The 19,927-nt window shown below is 43.2% G+C and overlaps 1 protein-coding gene across 1 annotated transcript in view; it reads right to left on the bottom strand.

Moving 5' to 3' along the window:
- Window positions 1-19,927, bottom strand: part of LOC135549341 (calcium-binding protein 8-like) — a 38,457-nt gene that overhangs the window by 5,685 nt on the left and 12,845 nt on the right. Inside the window, exon 4 of the mRNA XM_064979339.1 lies at window positions 17,134-17,284. Within this exon, the coding sequence (XP_064835411.1) occupies window positions 17,134-17,284 (151 nt within the window). The remainder of the gene's footprint in view (window positions 1-17,133; window positions 17,285-19,927) is intronic.

Genomic DNA, 19,927 nt, shown 5'->3' on the forward strand with positions numbered 1-19,927 from the left:
ACCCAGTGTCTGGTGATAGACTGAACCTGATTGTCCTCTAGGATATTGCCTGTACTTAGCTCTATACAGTTAATTATTTTATCCTAAAACACTTATAGTCCTTCCCGATTACATGCATACCCATAAGATGATGCAGCCACCACCATGCTTGAAAATATAAAGAGTGGTACTCAGTAATGTATTTTGTTGGATTCTCCCCAAACATAACGCTTTCTACCTCTTCAAACAGTGTCTTAAATAATTATCTTCCTCACCATGACCAACCTCACACCCCCAAACAATATACAACACAAAACCTGAACCAGAACTTCTCCCCCCCAGCTCTGACTCTACTGACAACTACTTTATTGAGGAAAAATGTACTTTCTATTCCTGTAATATGTGGTTGTCCCATCTAGCTATCTTAAAACTTGTTTTGGGCTAGTGTCCTTTTTTTCTCAATTTCCCCCTGACTGACGTGCCTAAAGTAAACTGCCTGTTGCTCAGGCCTTGAAGCCAGGATATGCATATAATTGGTACCATTGGAAAGAAAACACTTTGACGTTTGTGGAAATGTTAAAATAATGTAGGGGACTATAACACAATAGATATTGTTGGGGAAAATCCAAAGAAAAACCAACCAGAATTAGCTTTTTTGTGAGAGCCAGGGAAATTGTTACGGTTTTCTATAGGCGAATGAGAGTCGGACCAAAATGCGGCGTGTAGATTGCGATCCATGTTTAATAAACAAAAGTAAACACGAATCAATTACAAAAACAACAAACGTAACGAAAACCGAAACAGCCTATACTTGTGTAAACTAACACAGAACAGGGACAAAAGGACAATAAGGACAATCACCCACGAAACACTCAAAGAATATGGCTGCCTAAATATGGTTCCCAATCAGAGACAACGATAAACACCTGCCTCTGATTGAGAACCACTTCAGACAGCCATAGATACACCCAGAACACCCCACTAAGCTATCATCCCAATACATGTGAAAAAAAACCATTACAAAAACACACCACATACAAAAACCCATGCCACACCCAGGCCTGACCAAATAAATGAAGAAAACACAAAATACTTAGACCAGGGCGTGACAGAAATAATGAAATCTATCTCCCAGCATGCAATTCCCATGGCTTCCTCAGGGTGTCAGCACTCTGTGTTCAAGGTTTCAGACTTGTTTCTTCCAAAACTAATGAGAAAGAACAGTTTTAGTACAAGAACAAAGTCTTGGAAATTTGTTTTTGGGCGCACGATGAAGACAAGATGCACCTGCTAATATCGCTTTTCTATTGAACATACTTCTTTCCGTATGAAATATTATAGTTTGATTACATTTTAGGCTATCCGAGGAGTCAATAGAAATTTATTTTGACTTGTTTTAAAGTTTAGCGGTAGATTTTTGGATTCCTTTCTCTGCATGCTGATTACTCAAAAAGATGACACCAACTAAACTGACTTTTTGGGATATAAAGAAGGATTTTATCTAACAAAACAACACTACATGTTATAGCTGGGACCCATTGGATGACAAATCAGAGGATAATTTTCAAAAAGTAAGTGAATCTTTAATCGCTATTTGTGAATTTATGAAACTTGTGCCGATGGAAAAATATTTTTATGTTGGGCGACGTCCTCAAACAATCGCATGGCATGATTTTGCTGTAATGGCTACTGTATATCGGACAGTGCAGTTAGATTAACAATAATTTAAGCTTTCAACTGATATAAGACACTTGTTTCTACCTAAATGTTTAATATCCATAATTGTTATGATTATGTATTTGAATTGCGCGCCCTCCAGTTTCACCGGAAGTTGCCCTAACACTAAAAAGTTTGTAAGAAGAATGCACTAACTGCAAGTTGCTCTGGATAAGAGCATCTGCTAAATGACAACATTTTTCAATGTAAATGTATTCAGGACATACAGTGCATTCGGAAACTATTCAGACACCTTCCCCCTTTTCACATGTTACGTTACAGCCTTATTCTGAAACGGATTAAATTATTTTACACAATACCCCAATATTGACAATGCGAAAACAGGCATTTAGATTTTTTAGCTAATTTAAAAACATAAATGCCTTATTTACATAAGTATTCAGACCCTTTACTTTGAGACTCAAAACTGAGCTTAGGTGCATTTTGTTTCCATTGATCATCCTTGAGATGTTTCTACAACTGCGGTAAATTCAATTGATTGGACATGATTTGGAAAGGCACACACCTGTTTATTTTTGGTCCAAGCATTGGGGTTAAAGGAATTGTCTGTAAAGCTCAGACACAGGATTGTGTCGAGGCACAGATATGGGGAAGGGTACCAAAAAGATTATGCAGCATTGAAGGTCCCTAAGAAGGTTCCCTCCCTCATTCTTAAATGAAAGAAGGGCCTTGGACAGGGAGGTGACCAAGAACTCAATGGTCACTCTGACAGAGCTCCAGAGTTCCTCTGTGGAGATGGGAGAACCTTCCAGAAGGACAACCATCTGCAGCACTCCACCAATAAGGCTTTTATGGTAGAGTGGCCAGACAGAAGCCACTCCTCATTAAAAGGCACATGACAGCCTGCTTGGAGTTTGACAAAAGGCACATAAAGGACTCTCAGACCATGAGAAATAAGATTATCTGGTTTGATGAAACCAAGATTGAACTCTTTGGCCTGAATGCCAAGTGTCACGGTGAAGCATGGTGGTGGCAGCATCATTTTTCAGCGGCAGTAACTGGGAGACTAGTCAGGATCGAGAAAAAGATTAACAGAGCAAAGTACAGAGAGATCCTTGATGAAAACCTGCTCCAGAGTGCTCAGGACCTCAGACCGTTGCAAAGGTTCACATTCCAACAGGACAAGGACCCTAAGCACACAGCCTAGACAACACAGGAGTGGCTTGGGGAGAAGTTTCTGAATGTCCTTGAGAGGCCCGGCAGAGCCCGGACTTGAACCCGATAGAACTTCTCTGGAGAGACCTTAAAATAGCTGTGAACCGACACTCCCCATCCAACCTGACAAAGCTTGAGAGGATCTGCAGAAAATAATGGGAGAAACTCCCCAAATACAGGTGTGCCAAGCTTGTAGCGTCATACCCAAGAAGACTCAAGGCTGTAATCCTAAATATAGTGTTTGAATGCTTATGCAAATGTTATATTTCCGTTGCGGTTTTGCAAAAATAGAATATGTTTTTGCTTTGTCATCATATCATCATATTGTGTGTAGATGGATGAGATGTATTATTATTTAAAAAAAATCAATTTTAGAATGAGGCTGTAACGTAACAAAATGTGGAAAAAGTCAAGGGGTCTGAATACTTTCCGAAGGCACTGTAAGAGTGAAATTTTAAAAAAATATATTATTCTGAATTATCTAAAGGATGTGTTCAAGGTCCAATAAATTGTTCCCTTTGTAAAGCATGGTGAACAATGCAGGCTCCGATGTTAAGTGGATTTTCAGAGAAGGGACAGGCCATAGTAACAAATAAGAATCTGATTGGCAGAGAAGTCCTGTTTTTATTCACCAGGACAGGCTAAGATCAAGTTAAACTAGAAGGTAGCAGGTTTGCTTCAGAGCATTCAGGCTCTTTCAAGCTCTCTTTCTGGAGCCAGAAAGTCTGAGTTTGCACAAGTTCTGTCACTAATCCAGCTTTCTGGGATACCCCTCTTGATGGACAAATGTAATATATCACCTGGCCCAAAAATAATATAAAAAGCTTGAAGAAATTGAAGAGGCAATAAACCAAAACTCATTTTGGGAACTATGGGGAAAACGTAATGCCTCACATAACAAGAAGAACAGTCCCATGCAAAATGGCAACACCTGGAAAAACTACTTAGAAAAAGTGTATGAAAATCCAGAACACCAGAAATTAACTGAGACAAATTAGTTTATAAATGACAAAATTTAGAAACAACAATTACAGACCAACAAAATCCATTGGATATACCAATCACTATAACTGAGCTGAAACAGACAGTATCTGCAATGATATGCTAAATAAAAGCAGCCCTAAGCTGCAGGAAGCCATACGCTCCAACCTAGTGCTGAATGTAGGATACTTTCCAGAAATATGAAATAAAGGCATAATAACACCCATATTCAAAAGTAGAGACAAATTCGATCACAATAATTAACAGGGGGTTGTGAGTGACCAGCAATCTAGGGATGGTTTTCTATAGCATAATTAATAGGAGGATACAGACCTTCCTTAAAACAAAAACAGTGTTTTAAGTCCTTGTCAAATTGTCTTCCTACCAAAACAAAGAACCTTTGATCACATCTACACTCTCCACACCCTTATATTTGCCTGCTTTATTGACTTCAAAAATCCTTTCGATTCCATCTGGCGTAAAGGACTCTCTCAAACTCATCCAAAGTGGAATTGGAGGAAGAACCTACAAGGTTATTAAATCAATGTACAATGAAAATAAATGTGTTAAAATTGGTAATAAAAAACACAACCCATGGATGCACAATTTCTCACAGCTTGCCACAAGTTAAGGGAGGAGACATAAAATGTACTATTTATTATGTATTATAACAATAGTAGCTATATAAACAATATGAATTCCACCAATCATTTATTGTTTCAGGAATTATATTATGAATGTTAACATATATATAATATATATTTTGTGTAAGATATGTATTTGTTTTATTTGATATATATTTTTTTGTATTATAGCTACTGTTTTATTGTTGTCACTTTTTTCCCCAGAATTGTGTGTATCACTTTGCTTTGGCAACATTGACCTTGTTATTCATGCCATTAAAGCATATTGAATTTGAGAGAGAGAAGAGGAAATAAGGAGTTAATGAGAGAATGGAGGACAGACAGTTTGAGCAAGGGAAAGGATAGAGAGAGAGATGAAGAGATTGCAGTCAGTGAGAGCAAGAGAGCAGATGGGGAGGGTCTGAGAGGAGATTTTAAAGGGAAGCGCAATAGAGGAGATAAGAGGATGTGAGAAACATGGAAAGAGTCAAGAGGATAAGGGAGGGAGAGAAGAAACAACTAGAATTGGAAGCTTAACCAGAGGTTACCATCTTCCTACCCATCCTGCGCTCTCCCTCAAACCGACCTCCCCTCCTGCTCTCTCACTCAATCCTTCCTATCCTCTCTCCTACCTGCCCCCTCCCTCCCTAACATTTGAATGACCAAAAAAAATCACCCATAATATTTAGAATAATTTAAGAAATTGTACCTTTTATCATCTCTAACTATCATGGAGCCTGAAAGAACAGGCTGAGTGTGCTGGGAGCTTATATTCATGAGCTCACCTTGACTGATAGCTGATTTGAAATGCCCTTGTGGTCGTTGCCAAGTAACAATGGGCACCATGTCATTGATGACAAGGTAAACAATGGACCACGTCCTTCCGAGCCTAAATAGTATGCCTTAACCCATTTTCACTGCAAAATGCTCTCATGGTTAACAAAGGTGACAGTTGGATATCTTACAGAAAGCAGCAATACACAATTGCATTTCTATGGTTTTGTAACTAATCACAGAATACAGTTCACTGATACACTTCGTCACAAGAATTAGTAAAGCCTCTTAGTCACCTTAGAAGCATAGACATAAGGGAATGTACATTCAAACAGCATACAATAAGTGTACTGGACAATTTATTGGTGCTCCTGCATTTTTCAGCATGTTCTTAAAAAAAAGATAGATTTAGAGTTAGATAAACTTAGATTTTTTTGGCAAGGACATATAAAGAATATCACCCTCCACAACATAACCTTCACTCAAAATCAAAACTACAAACCTACAACCTGACTTTGGAAAGAATTACCTGGAAGGTGTGGTAAACCGTGGGGTGTTAGGTTGAGCATGCAGAGATTAATACAGAGACCGGGAGGTTTAAGTCAGCAAACACAACTTTAGTAGGCCATAAAATAAACATAAAAGATAATCACAAAGGTTTGGCTTGGTCCTTCTTCTCAGCTTTGGCTCTGTGTCGGTCTCTCCCGGTCCTCTCCCGTGGTGTGCCACAGTGCTCCTTTTATGTGGCCTCCATGGCTGGTTGGCACTTTCCTCTAATTACCATCCGTGTCGGGGTGCTCAGTTCGTATACTTCCAGCAGAGGGAGCCAATGTCACAGCACGTACCTCCCATCTATTACCGCTCCCCGGGGTAGACATGGCTCCTGGTTCGGGGGACCGGCCATTCCCTATTATCGCAGAGGTTTTTTCTCTTGGGGCTTCACATTTCCCCGCCCGATTTGATACTCAACCTGGTGGAGTACCCGATCAGGTACTCCACCTTGGTGTAACCCAGCTTGGACTTGTGGGGGTTTGCGGTCAGACCAGGATCCCTTAGTGCACTGGCTGTAACCTACAGAGATGGGACTCCCAACTGTCACTGTGCACAATAATGTCATTCAAGTAAGCAGCCGTGTTATCACCCGCTGGACACGGTCTATGAGTTGTTGAAAGCTCGCTGTTGCCCCGTGGAGCCCGAAAGGAAGAACCCGGTAGTGGTATAGCCCCCCTGGGGTGGAGAAGGCCATCTTCTCCCAGGAGGCCGCTGCCAGCGGCACCTGCCAGTACCACTTTGTCAGGTCCAAGGTGCTGACATCTCGCCATCCCCAAGCAGTCGATCAGTTCATCCACCCGGGGAATGGGGCTAGGCGTCGGACTTACTGACCTCGTTCAGGCCCCGAAAGTCATTGCAGAAGCGGACGGTTTTGTCAGGTTTCGGCACCAGCACTATAGGGCAAGACCACTCACTGTGGGACTCCTCCAGTACCCCCATCTCTAGCATTGTCATCACCTCCCACTGGACCACCACCCTCCGGGCTTCTGGTATCCGGTATGGCCTTTTACACACTTTCTCCCGGACGTGTGGATATGATGTTCCACGAGATCCGTGTGCCCCGGCACCTCTGAGAACACGGCCGTATTCTGCTGGTTCAACTCTGAGCTCTTGTCATTGGGTCGGGCTGTGGTCTTCCCCCATTGCAACTTCGACAGGGGGCGGGCTCTGCTGTGGCCGGGTCCACGTTGCGCACAGCGCCTCTCGTGTGTGCCATTTCTTCAGCAAGTTCACATGGACCTTGTAATTGACATCGCTTACCCTCTCTACGATGTCGTAGGGCCCATGCCACGTAGTCAGGAATTTACTCTCCGTTGTAGGGACCAACACCAAGACCTTCTCACCTGGGTGGAACTATCGTGATTGGGTCCCCCGGTTGTAGAAACGCTCCTGGGCGTGTTGCGCCTGAGTCATGTACTCTCTCACCACTGGCAAAATCGCCGTCATCCTCTCCCTCATCTCCTCCTCATGTTCTACTACGCTGTGATGGGGGAGGAAGGGAGGCTGCTCCTCCCAGACCTCCTTGGCTGGATCCAGCAGTTTGCGGGGCCGACGGCCATACAGGAGCTCAAAGGGGGAGAACCCAGTGGGCGCTTGGGGTTGATCGCGCACTGAGAACATCAGGTGGGCTAGCAGCTGGTCCCAGTTCCTCATGTCTCTCTCGATGTCCTTCTTCAGCATCTGCTTTAGGGTCTTATTGAAGCGTTCAACTAGCTCGTCCGTTTGTGGATGGTACACACTAGTCCTCACCTGTTTGATTTGTAGTAGATTGCAGACATCTTTCATCACATGAGACATGAATGCGGTGCCCTGGTCCATCAGGATTTCCCGTGGGATACCCACCCGGCTGAATTAATGGAAGAGCTCCCGTGCGATACCTTTCACTGTCGCCATGTGTAACGGGATTGCATCAGGATACCTGGTGGCGTAATCCATGATTACCAGGACGTATTGGTGTCCCCTCGCAGTCGTCACCAATGGCCCCACCAGATCCATCACCACCTGCTCAAATGGCACACCTATCACTGGCAAGGGAACCAAAGGGTTTCTAAAATGTACCCTGCTGTGATCTGGCACTCCGGGCAACTACGGCAGTAGTCCACCATGGCACGCTTGACTACGGGACAGTGGAATCAGTTACCGATCCGCTCCCTGGTTTTCTTCATCCCCAGGTGTGCCCCAAGCAGGTGGGTGTGGGCAAGCTGCAAGACAGTCCTAACATACTGGCTGGGTATGAGTAACAAGTACTTTGTCTCCCCATTGTGCTTTACTACCTGATACAATAAATTATTCTTGATGGCGAAGTGGGGGTAGCACCACTCACTTACCCCAAGTAACAGCACGCCATCCACCGCAATCACCTGGCTCCTCACGTTCTGGAGATTGGGGTCTTCTAACTGGGCCATCCCGAACTGACCCGTGAGGATTCGCATGTTGGGAGGTCCATCTGGTGCCTCCACCTCCATGAAGGGGAGCCTGGTGGCTCGCTTTCCGGAGAGGGGTCTTCTCCCTCCTCCGGGTCCGACTCGGTCCCAGTGGACACCTCTCGCGGCGGGGGGTGGGTTGCACAGGCCACCGTCCTTTTCCTCTCCTTCCTACCTCGCATGCGTGCCTCCCCAGGTCCCTCCTCCACAGTGCCTGGAAGAGAGGGCAATCTCGACCGAGGAGATTGGACACGGGAAGGTTAAGAACAGCCCCCACTTGCATCTGGGGTGGTTATCCTCACCGGCACAGTTGGGTACCTCTTTGTGTCCCCATGTACACAGGACACTGTCACCTCCTTGTCCCCCGGTTCATCTTTCCCTTTTTGTGTGAGCCACTGTGGGTGGGCCAGGGTCACCATGCTGCCGGAGTCCAGCAGAGCGCTGGTGCATATGCCATCGATTCATACAGGAACCATCTGAGGCGCCGTCTCGGTGTGCGCCCAACAGGAGGTGACATAATTCACCATCTGGGTTATCCCAGAGCTGGGGTATGTGGATGGCATGGTCTCCTCCCAGCCGGGACAGCTCCATGCCATTTGTCCGGGCTCACCGTACTCAGAGCAGCGCCTCTGATCTAGGGCCAGCAGTGGCCGACGTCATCGTTTTGGGTCACCCTCCCGCTTCACGGCCTTGGCTGGTTCCGTCTGGGCCCCCTTCAGCCCCTCGCCTCTCTCTGTGCAGTTCTTCTAATCACCAGGTCCACTCTCTCCGCCCGGGCCCCTCTCAGCAGGTCCTCGGTGTTCTGGTGAGTTTGCACAGCGGTCAGCAATTCCTCCAGGCTCTGGGGGTTCTGCATGCTCACCATCTTCTTCATCTCGTATGGCAGGGCCTAAAGGTAGCGATCCAGGACAACCTTGTCAATCATCCGGAGGGACGGTACATCAGTCAGTAGCCAGCCCCTGGTCAGGCGCACCAGGTCACTCATCTGATAGGGTGGAGTCAAAGGCCCAGTTGTGGACCAGTTGTACATGTCATGTGAGGCTGAACCCATAACGGCTCAGGATTTCATGTTCGAGTCCCTCATAATTCACGGCCTGGTTGGCATTCAAGTCAAAGTAGGCCTTCCCGGAGAGGTAGCGTGCCAACAGGCTCGCCCACCTGGGCTTGGGCCATCCTTCCCCCTATGCCGTCCTCTTGAAGGTGCACAAATATGTCTCCACATTACCTTCCCCATTTAACTTAACCAGGAACTGATTACTAGACACCCCACCCACACCAGTGAGACACCCCCCCCGTTGTGGTCTGACCTATATTCAGACCACAACACCACCAGCCACATCCACACCCCCACCCCAACCAATCAACACCCCCCCCAGGTCAACAACGCCCACACTCTATTTAGGCCCCATCAGATCAGACCTATGCCACACCTGCCCACCCCACACCCGCACAAAAACAAGCCTCACCTACAACCTGCTCAACCCCCAACCTTACACTAGCCCAAGACAAGACCTTGACACCCTGAGGCTCAGCACACATTGGACACTTTATGGACAAAAGCAACTCATTCTGGCCTGGAGGGCCTAACAGAATTCATCAAAGAAATCCATTGTCATCCTACAAGAAACATATGAGATGGACCCACTGGTTGCCCTCTAGGTTACAGAGAGCACAAAACTATGTGCAACATAACCTAACAAAAATTAATCAAAACAGGAACATTTTACATTTGGCTAGAAATTCAAAAGTAAGTGATTGTAACAGAGAAAAAAAGTCCCTGTGTGCTACCTGAAGACAGCTCCATCCTGGAGGGGTCGCACACTGTCTGATAAATGTACATAGTCAATGGGGGACAAACAACTGCCTGGAGGGGACAGAATTCCCTCCCCCATATGCCCCCTAGGCACAACTATGGGGACATAACCAACAAAAACAGGTCACAACTCCTGCAGCTCTGTCGCACACTGGATATGTAACAATGGTAGGCCTATAGCTCATCTCTTGGCAGTAGTATTGTATACTACTTTATCACTGATCTCTACCCAGAGTCTCTCAGAGCATTCACAGTCAGCCCACTGACACCCTGTCACGATCATCGATAGAAACGGACCAAGGCGCAGCATGAGTTGAGTTCCACATACTTTATTACACTGTGAAACGACAAAAAAACAATAAACACCAGCCATATTGCTCAAAACACTAACACAAACAATATCCCACAAAACAGGTGGGAACAAAGGACAACTTAAGTATGATCCCCAATTAGAGACAACGATAAACAGCTGCCTCTAATTGGGAAACATACTAAAACACCAACGTAGAAATATAATGACTAGAACACCCCCGAGTCACGCCCTGACCTAAAACACCATAGAGAACCCCGAGGGCTCTCCATGGTCCGGGCGTGACACACCCCTATCAAATCACAGCAAAATCAGTCTACTTGAACAGAGCAATAGTCAATCATGAGGCATCAAAGACGAAGGTACTGAGTCTTAGTCTTAAGAAATGTTACAGATGGAAGGAATGTAGTGTGGAAACCTACTAAAAAACAATCAGGCAACAACAAATTCAATCCCTTTTAGACAACCTTCTGGACAAAACGTTCCACTGTAATAGTGAAGTTGTAAACTTGGTGGTAGAAAATCTAAACAATGTACAGTTGAAGTCGGAAGTTTACATACACTTAGGTTGGAGTCATTAAAACTCGTTTTTCAACCACTCCACAAATTTCTTGTTAACAAACTATAGTTTTGGCAAGTCGGTTAGGACATCTACTTTGTGCTTGACACAAGTCATTTTCCAACAATTGTTTACAGACAGATTATTTCACTTATAATTCACTGTATCACAATTCCAGTGGGTCAGAAGTTTTCATTCACTATGTTGACTGTGGCTTTAAACAGCTTGGAAAATTCCAGAAAATTATGTCATGGCTTTAGAAGTTTCTGATAGGATAATTTACATAATTTGAGTCAATTGGAGGTGTACCTGTGGATGTATTTCAAGGCCTACCATTGGATAATACCTAGACTCAGAAAAATGGCATATCATTGATGGTCTAGGGGCAGGGTTTTAGGAATCAAACATTTTGCAAAATATAGGCAGATACAAATTCAATATGGTGACTGCCACCCCACACAGACTCCAGCATCATCCTTTAAACTCAGTGCCTCTTTGCTTGAAATCATGGGAAAATCAAAAGAAATCAGCCAAGACCTCAGAATTTTTTTGTAGACCTCCACAAGTCTGGTTCATCCTTGGGAGCAATTTCCAAATGCCTGAAGGTACCACGTTCATCTGTACAAACAATAATTTGCAAGTATAAACACCATGGGACCACACAGCCATCATACCACTCAGGAAGGAGACAAGTTGTGTCTCCTAGAGATGAACGTACTGTGGTGAGAAGATGCTGGAGGAAACAGGTACAAAAGTATCTATATCCATAGTAAAACAAGTCATATATCGACATAACCTGAAAGGCTGCTCAGCAAGGAAGAAGCCACTGCTCCAAAACCGCCATAAATAAAAGCCAGACTACGTTTTGCAACTGCACATGGGCACGAAGATCGTACTTTTTGGAGAAATGTCCTCTGGTCTAATGAAAAAAATATAACTGTTTGGCCATAATGACCATGCAAAGAGATTGCTCAGATGTGCGAGTGCCTTTTGAATGTTGGGTTGAAAATATGAAAATATACTTAATCATGTCACTGATGGAGTGATAAGGTTGAGGGTCTACACCAGAAGTGAAGGGTTATAGGAGGAAGGCATATAGTGTGTGTGTAACGGATGTGAAACGGCTAGGTCTAAAGTTATACTGTTGCATGTGTAACTAAGCTTGGCATGTGTTGAGTGCAGGGAAGTGATTACATGCGGCAGGCATTGATAATTGGAGACAGGTGGAGATCTTGGAAACTAACAATATCACTGAGGAAGAGAGGGTAATTTATAGAAGAATTCAACTTGGTTAAGCTTCGCAAGTGTCTGTGAGTTATTTACTCAAAATTAGAACCTAAACACTTGGGAAACATATATTTAGAAAAGGAATACTTTTACCAAATGACCTAAATAGACTCTCTGAACATTATCTCACCAAGTTCCACCATTAGGCAAATCATTAACAGTATAAAATGGCCTATTGTTGTATAATCTTTGTTTCCAACCATTTAGCATCGTTCAAACCCTCTAAAGCCTTAAAGTATTCATATTGAAATGTGAATGTGGCCATGAGCTGAAGCAGTGAAGTCTTTCTTTTAAAAAAACCAAAAAATATTTCAACAATAAAATACTTTATTAACTTCAAGTGCTAAAGGTATTAGCCTACAATTGGGAAAAAGACTTTCTAGACATAGGCCTATATCATAAGATCCTTTCAATGTATGATATGAACAAAGGAATCTAGCCTGAGAGGATATTTCTGTCCTGCCCTTTGGAGCAGGGCATTTAATATCCATGGCCTTCTCACTGCAAAAGTCCTGATCTTCTCAAAAATGTATGTTTGCCGTGTTGTGTCCAGTCCCGGGGATGCTTTCACATCTCTGGAAGGAAGTCAACATTGCACAGCAGCTGACCTGGTTCCATCTGAGTGGAAGCTTCTTGGTCACAACAACACCAGGCTCCAGACAATTCAAACTGTAAAGGAGGAAAGCAGACACAGATAGACAAGACATTAAACTTTTGCAATAACATTTATTGACCCCCAAGTTCAAGAAATAAGTACAAAGACAAAATACCTGAAGCATTGCTTGTTCCCCCTCGATCATCTCCTTGTACTGTTGGCAGAGAGCAGGTTTATGCTGAAAGACAAGTTCCAGAAAAATATGTTAAAACATGAATTCATTAGTATCCTTTTCATAGGTTGCATGTTTTGTCACAATATTGTTTTGAATGTTTGTTTTGAACTGATCTCCGACTGAGCATTCTACTCAATGCATCGTCAATGAGCACTGTTGAAGATTTAATCAAAAGTGCATTACAGTGGCTTGGAAATACAATGACATTCAAAAGGAGGTAAATCATTAGTAAGAAACTTTTGTCATCATTTTGATGGGAGGCCACCAGATTTTAGCTAGCTAATGTTAGAATTGCTAGCTATTTTTGACAAATGACAACATTGCCATCTTTCTAAAGTTAATTTGACGATAATGCTGGCAAAGTTGTTTCCTACTAAATGTTTGACTACTTTAGAAATGTCATCGTATCTCCAGGCACTATAGTGTAATTTAGACGAAACAGTAGTTGGCCTCCGTCCAGAATGACTTATCACCATTTTAGGGCATCACTATGGTGCCGCCGATATAGGGGGGCTTGAGAACATTCACAACAATGGCATGACTTGACCGAGTGACAGAGGTGCAAGCTATGAATAGGTTGTTATTGCCTGTTGACTGCTACAGCTGTACTAAAATACCTTGTATACATTCAACCTGCTTCCAGCCCAACAATGGTAATGCAAAAACTACAAGATTGAAGATAACTAGCTAGATTTAGAAAACATTTAGCATCATAATTACCAGCTGGCTACATGTAAATGGTATTCATCTAGCTATCCAGTAGATGAACATGCAAAAAAACAACCTCAAAATCTATAATCCAATATCTAGCTATTTGGCTAGCTATCACTTCTTTGTCCCAATCACGTTTTAAAAAAATGATTTAACTAGGCAAGTCAGTTAAGAACAAATTCTTATTTACAATGAAGGCCTACACCAGCCAAACCCATACAACGTTGTGCCAGTTGTGCGCCACCCTATGGGACTCGTCTGGATTCGAACCAGCGTGTCACTACTGAGATGCAGTGCCTGAGACCACTGTGCCACTTGGGAGCTCCATGTAACATGGAGTTTGATTAGCTTGCTAATCGATACAGTAGCTATTTCCATGGCATGGATTAGCACATCAGCAATCAGCATTAAGCACAGTATGCAACTGTCTAGCTAGCTAGCTAGCTACAGTGCATTCAGAAAGTATTCAGACCCTTTGACTTTTTCCACATTTTTTATGTTACAGGCTTATTCTAAAATTGATTAAATCGTTTTTTCCCTCATCAATCTACACACAATAACCCATAATGACAAATCAAAAACAGGTTTTTAGAAATGGTTGAAAATACGTAAATATCACATTTACATAATTATTCAGAGACTTTACGTAGTACTTTGTTGAAGCACCTTTGGCAGCAATTAGAGCCTTGGGTCTTCTTGAGTATGACACCACAAGCTTGGCACACCTGTATTTAGGGAGTTTCTCCCATTCTTCTCTGTAGGTCCTCTCAGGCTCTGTCAGGTGGTATGGGGAGCGTCGCTGCCATGAAGGACATTCAGAGAGTTCCCCCAAAGCCACTCCTGTGTTGTCTTGGCTGTGTGCTTAGGTTCGCTGTCCTGTTGGAAGTTTAACCTTCACCCCAGTCTGAGGTCCTGAGCACTCTGGAGCAAGTTTTCATCAAGGTCCTCTCTGTACTTTGCTCTGTTCATCTTTCCTTCGACCTTGACTAGTCTCCCAGTCCCTGCTGCTGAAAAACATCACCCACAGCATGATGCTGATACCAAAATGCTTCACCATAGGGATGGTGCCATGTGTCCTCCAGACGTTACATTTGGCATTCAGGCTAAAGAGTTCAATCTTGGTTTCATCAGACCAGAGAATCTTGTTTCTCTTGATCTGAGAGTCCTTTAGGTGCTTTCTGGCAAACTCCAAGCGGGCTGTCATGTGCCTTTTACTGAGTAGTGGCCTCCGTCTTGCCACTCTACCATAAAGGCCTAATTGGTGGAGTGCTGCTGATGGTTGTCCTGCTCTCATCTCCACAGAGGAACTCTGGAGCTCTGTCAGAGTGACCATCGGGTTCTTGGTCACCACCCTGACCAAGGCCCTTCTCCCCCGATTGTTCAGTTCGGCTGGGCGGCCAGTCTTGGTGGTTCCAAACTTCTTCCATTTAAGAATGATGGACGCCACTGTGTTCTTGGGGACCTTCAATGCTGCAGAAATGTTTTTGTACCCTTCTCCAGATCTGTGTCTCGGAGCTCTACAGACAATTTCTTCGACCTCATGGCTTGGTTTTTGCTCTGACATGCACTGTCAACTCTGGGACATTATATAGACGTGTGTATCTTACCAAATCACGTCCAATCAAATACATTTACTACAGGTGAACTGCAATCAAATTGTAGAAACATCTCAGGGATGATCAATGGAAACAGGATGCACCTGAGCTCAATGTTGAGAGTCATAGAAAAGGGTCTGAATGCTTATGTAAATTGTATATATTATGTTTAATTTTTAAATGAGCACAAAAAAATTAAAAACCTGTTTTCACTTTGTCATTATGGGGTATTATGTGTAGATTGATGAGGATTTTTTTATGGATATGGGTATGTCAACAAAATGTGAAAAAAGGGAAGGGGTCTGAATACATTCCGAATGCACTGTATATAGCTAACAATAGCCAGCAATGAAACCACATTTTGATATAGTTGAGACAAAACGTATAAACACATGTAGCTATCTCAGCGTTTTAACTATAGACTCTTACCTGTGTATGGATTATGATGATTCACAGCTGACTGAAACACTCCCAAAATAATCCTTCCCAATCGGCTTCAACCAGTCGAGACTGCTTTTGCCACAGATGACAGAGCTGTGTCGATACCAGCAGCTGTATTCAGGACAACACTGTTATTGAAAGCTGTAGCTACACTTTGCATGTTGTCCATGATGAAAACATTCGTGAATCCAAAGGATCTTTCAAATATTCGTGGTAGCAGAGAGCAGAATGTGACATTTGACAGAGAAGCCTTGCATGACAGAATGGATTTCCCGTGATTGTCCCGGCCCCTCATTATATCAAACAATCATGGGTAGTTTATGGTTCTGTATTTCTCTGTTTCGAAACAGATTCGTGAGTTCACATTTGATTTATATTTACAGATTAAATACACGTTTGCAATTACGGCACATAAAAGTTCACATGTTCAAAAAGGCATTTCTTCAATCAAAATTTTTTTTGTTGTTTTTTTACATTCAAATGCCTCTCCTGTGAAGTAGTGACGCCGTGTGTACCCTTTCCGCACATTAGTCTTTTTAAGACATAATTGTGTTGCAAGTTTGTCAAATATTTCATTTTATTCACGTTGCCAAATTAATGTCTTCTTTACTACAACTCATTTTGATGTACTGAAAGCGGTTCAGAAAGTGATCAATTTCACCGTTTTTAATGTTGCCTCAAATGATCTGTCACTGGTCTTTTTCCATTTGTAAATGGGAGGGAGATTGAATAGATATGGTTTCTGATTTGGTATTTTGGTTGACTCCATAGTTCTTTAAGGTTAAATGTGATCTGGAAGTGATCCGACAGGGCAAGTTGTGGCATGACTGTAAATGCATTCTTATGTTGAGGTGGAATATCGGTTATGGAGTAGTCCACCACACTGTCTTCCTAGCACAGAGCTGTATGTGAATCGGCCCAATGAGTCACCCCTTGTACTACCATTAACACTATACAGTATATACTGAGACCGTTGCAGAGCTGAAATATCTCTCCTACTTTTGTTAACCATACTATCATAACTCTTTCTGTGAATGGGGATTTGTTCAATTGTAGAGAGATGCCTTTCCAAATAGATAGGTGTTTCCTTCTGATTCTAGATAGTCCACCTCACCTCAGTCCTGGCGTTGAGATCACCGAGCCCAGAGACTGAAAATGTAGTATCTCTAACTGGATATTCTGAAATCCTTCTTCTATGTGGTAGGGGAAATCTCTCTCTCTCTCTATTTTACTCCCCTCCACTCTCTCCTACTTCAGACTGTCTGGCAGTTCCCTGAGGTTTCATTTCAGATTTCTGCCCCTCTTTCACTCTCTCTCTCTCCTCCCTCTCTCAGCTCTCGCCCTCTCTGCCCCCCCCCCTCACCTCCCTCGTACTCGGGGCAGTTCCCTGTCTCATTGAGGCTCTCCTCTTCGTTGATGATGATGTTCTCGATATCCTTCATTGTCAGGTGGTCTTGGAACGCATGGAACAGAACCTGCTTCAGCTCATCAAGAGACATCTGCTGCATGTCAAACTGCAGGGGCAAGACACACACAAGCACACAGGAACACATGCACCCAAACACGCACACACGCATACATGAATGCACACACACACACACACACACACACACACACACACACACACACACACACACACACACACACACACACACACACACACACACACACACACACACACACACACACACACACACACACACACACACACACACACACACACACACACACACACACACACACACACACACACACACACACACACACACACACACACACACACACACACACACACACACACACACACACACACACACACTTACTGTAAGAGTTGAAGAGTTGAAGATATATGCACACAAAATGACAGTAGTACGCAGATACATTCCAAGGTCATATTATATAATTTTTTACTCTCATTTGTGTGTGTATGTGTGCGTGAGTGAGTGAGTTAGTGAGTGAGTGAGTGAAGTCTCATTCCAATCAATAGAGAGTCTGAGTGTCAGACGTTTTCAATTTTTCATTCATTTCATTTTTGGGAGCTTTAAACTCTCCTCCTGTCCTTGCCTCGCTCTCCCCAATTCACAATTGCATGCCTATTACCTTGTGAAACACAATCTATTCACTCAGTTTGACACAGCAAATACAGAGAGAGAGAGAGAAAAATAAAAAGAGGGAGAGAGAGGGAGAGAGAGAACTCTTTTGTTCCCCTTCCACTGTGGTAAGAATGACCCAAAGGAGAAGAGAGGAGAAAATATGCATGTGGAGTGACGGATGGCCTAGAGTGGCAGACGCTGTTGTTTAAGATGAGGGAGGATGATGCTTTTTTTGATGAACATGGCCTTATTTCTATTACACCATATTGGATGAGTGTCATTCATATTCCATTCACCCAGCTCAATGTAACATCGATAGGTTGTTGATACATGATACTCCCTGCTACAACCTAGCCTATGAACGAAAGTTCACAACTTCGGTGCATTCTTGTAATCAAGATGAGAGACAGTTACACATTCAATGCCGCATTGCATACACTTGCCTGCAGCTAGCTGATATAAGGTTTTAATCCTTAGTTCAACAGTTGCAAACAAGAGTTTCTATTGGACAAATTCAGGTATGTTTATCAACATAGCATAGCATCTATCATAGCATCAACTAACATAGCATCCCTCTCTGTTTGAGCCGGGTGTTTGAGTAGGCCAAACTAGTGAGCTGCATTTGATACTAAGTGAAAGTGAAAGAGAAAAAATATATACTACGAAATATAACTAATGAAAATTAGCCCTCTCTCTCTCGCTCGCTCGCTTGCTTCTTCTTAATTGTCTTTCTCTCTCTTTGAATCAACTACTCACCACATTTTATGCACTGCAGTGCTAGCTAGCTGTAGCTTATGCTTTTGGTACTAGATTCATTCTCTGATCCTTTGATTGGGTGGGCAACACGTCAGTTCATGCTGCAAGAGCTCTGATAGGTTGGAGGATCCCCGCTGGAAGTTGTCATAATTACTGCGCAAGTCTATGGAAGGGGGTGAGAACCATGATCCTCCTAGGTTGTGTATTGAAGTCAATGTACCCAGAAGAGGACAGAAGCTAGCTGTCCTCCGGCTACACCATGGTGCTACCCTACAGAGTGCTGCTGAGGCTACTGTAGACTATCATTGTAAAATAGTGTACTTAAATCAAATATCTGGTGACATTATTTGGTGACAAGTATTTAGTATAGTTTTATCTAAAAGGATACCTTTAATGTGTCCTAACTTTAATGCTCCCATTCTGAAGTCGGCCTCTCTCTCCTTCTAGGTGCCTCTCTACCTAGGTGGGTTTTCCTTGTTACTGTTGACCTAGGTTTGCTTTTTGGAGAGGCTTAAGTCCAGCTCAGTTTTCAGTTGTTGCAATGTAAAATGTGACCGATTGATTGATCAATTCATTAATGGGTTGTGTCTATTCTATTTTGCTGACCGATTAAAAATAAACTATGTGATAAAGACAAATAAATAGATAAATAGTTACTAATGGAATTGTGTGACATTGTTGTGGGCCATTAGACAGTACAATAGGACAATAAGGGCCAGTAATACTGTAATAACACTCTAATCACACTATTCAATATCCCTTCCGTCCCTCTGCTGTTATCACAACACACACAGGCTGCAGCCCAAATGGCATACTATTCCTTAAATAGTGCAGAGCTCTGGTCAAAAGTAGTGCAGTAGTGAATAGGGTGCCATTTGGGACGCAGACACAATCCATTAGATATCTCCTCCACTTACAATATCACAGCCCTGCCAGTGGTATAATAGCAGAACGGAGACGCCATTGCAGAGCATTCTGCAATAATGCAGCAAGACTGCTTGATCTTATCACACACACACGCTCACACACACGCTCACGCACGCATGCAGGCACGCACGCACGCACGCACGCACGCACACACACACACACACACACACACACACACACACACGTTTGTGATTCTAAAAGCTTGTCTCATTAGGGCTGATTTACAGTGTTAGTGTGTTGTTTCAAATCAAATTTTATTTGTCACATGCGCCAAATTCAACAGGTGTAGATCTTAACGTGAAATGCTTACTTACGAACAATAATGATGGTACATACAATTGGTACCAGTACCGAGTCAATGTGCAGGGGTACGGATTAGTC

This window comes from Oncorhynchus masou, chromosome 12 (genome assembly GCF_036934945.1).
Source record: "Oncorhynchus masou masou isolate Uvic2021 chromosome 12, UVic_Omas_1.1, whole genome shotgun sequence".
Taxonomy (NCBI): Eukaryota; Metazoa; Chordata; class Actinopteri; order Salmoniformes; family Salmonidae; genus Oncorhynchus; species Oncorhynchus masou.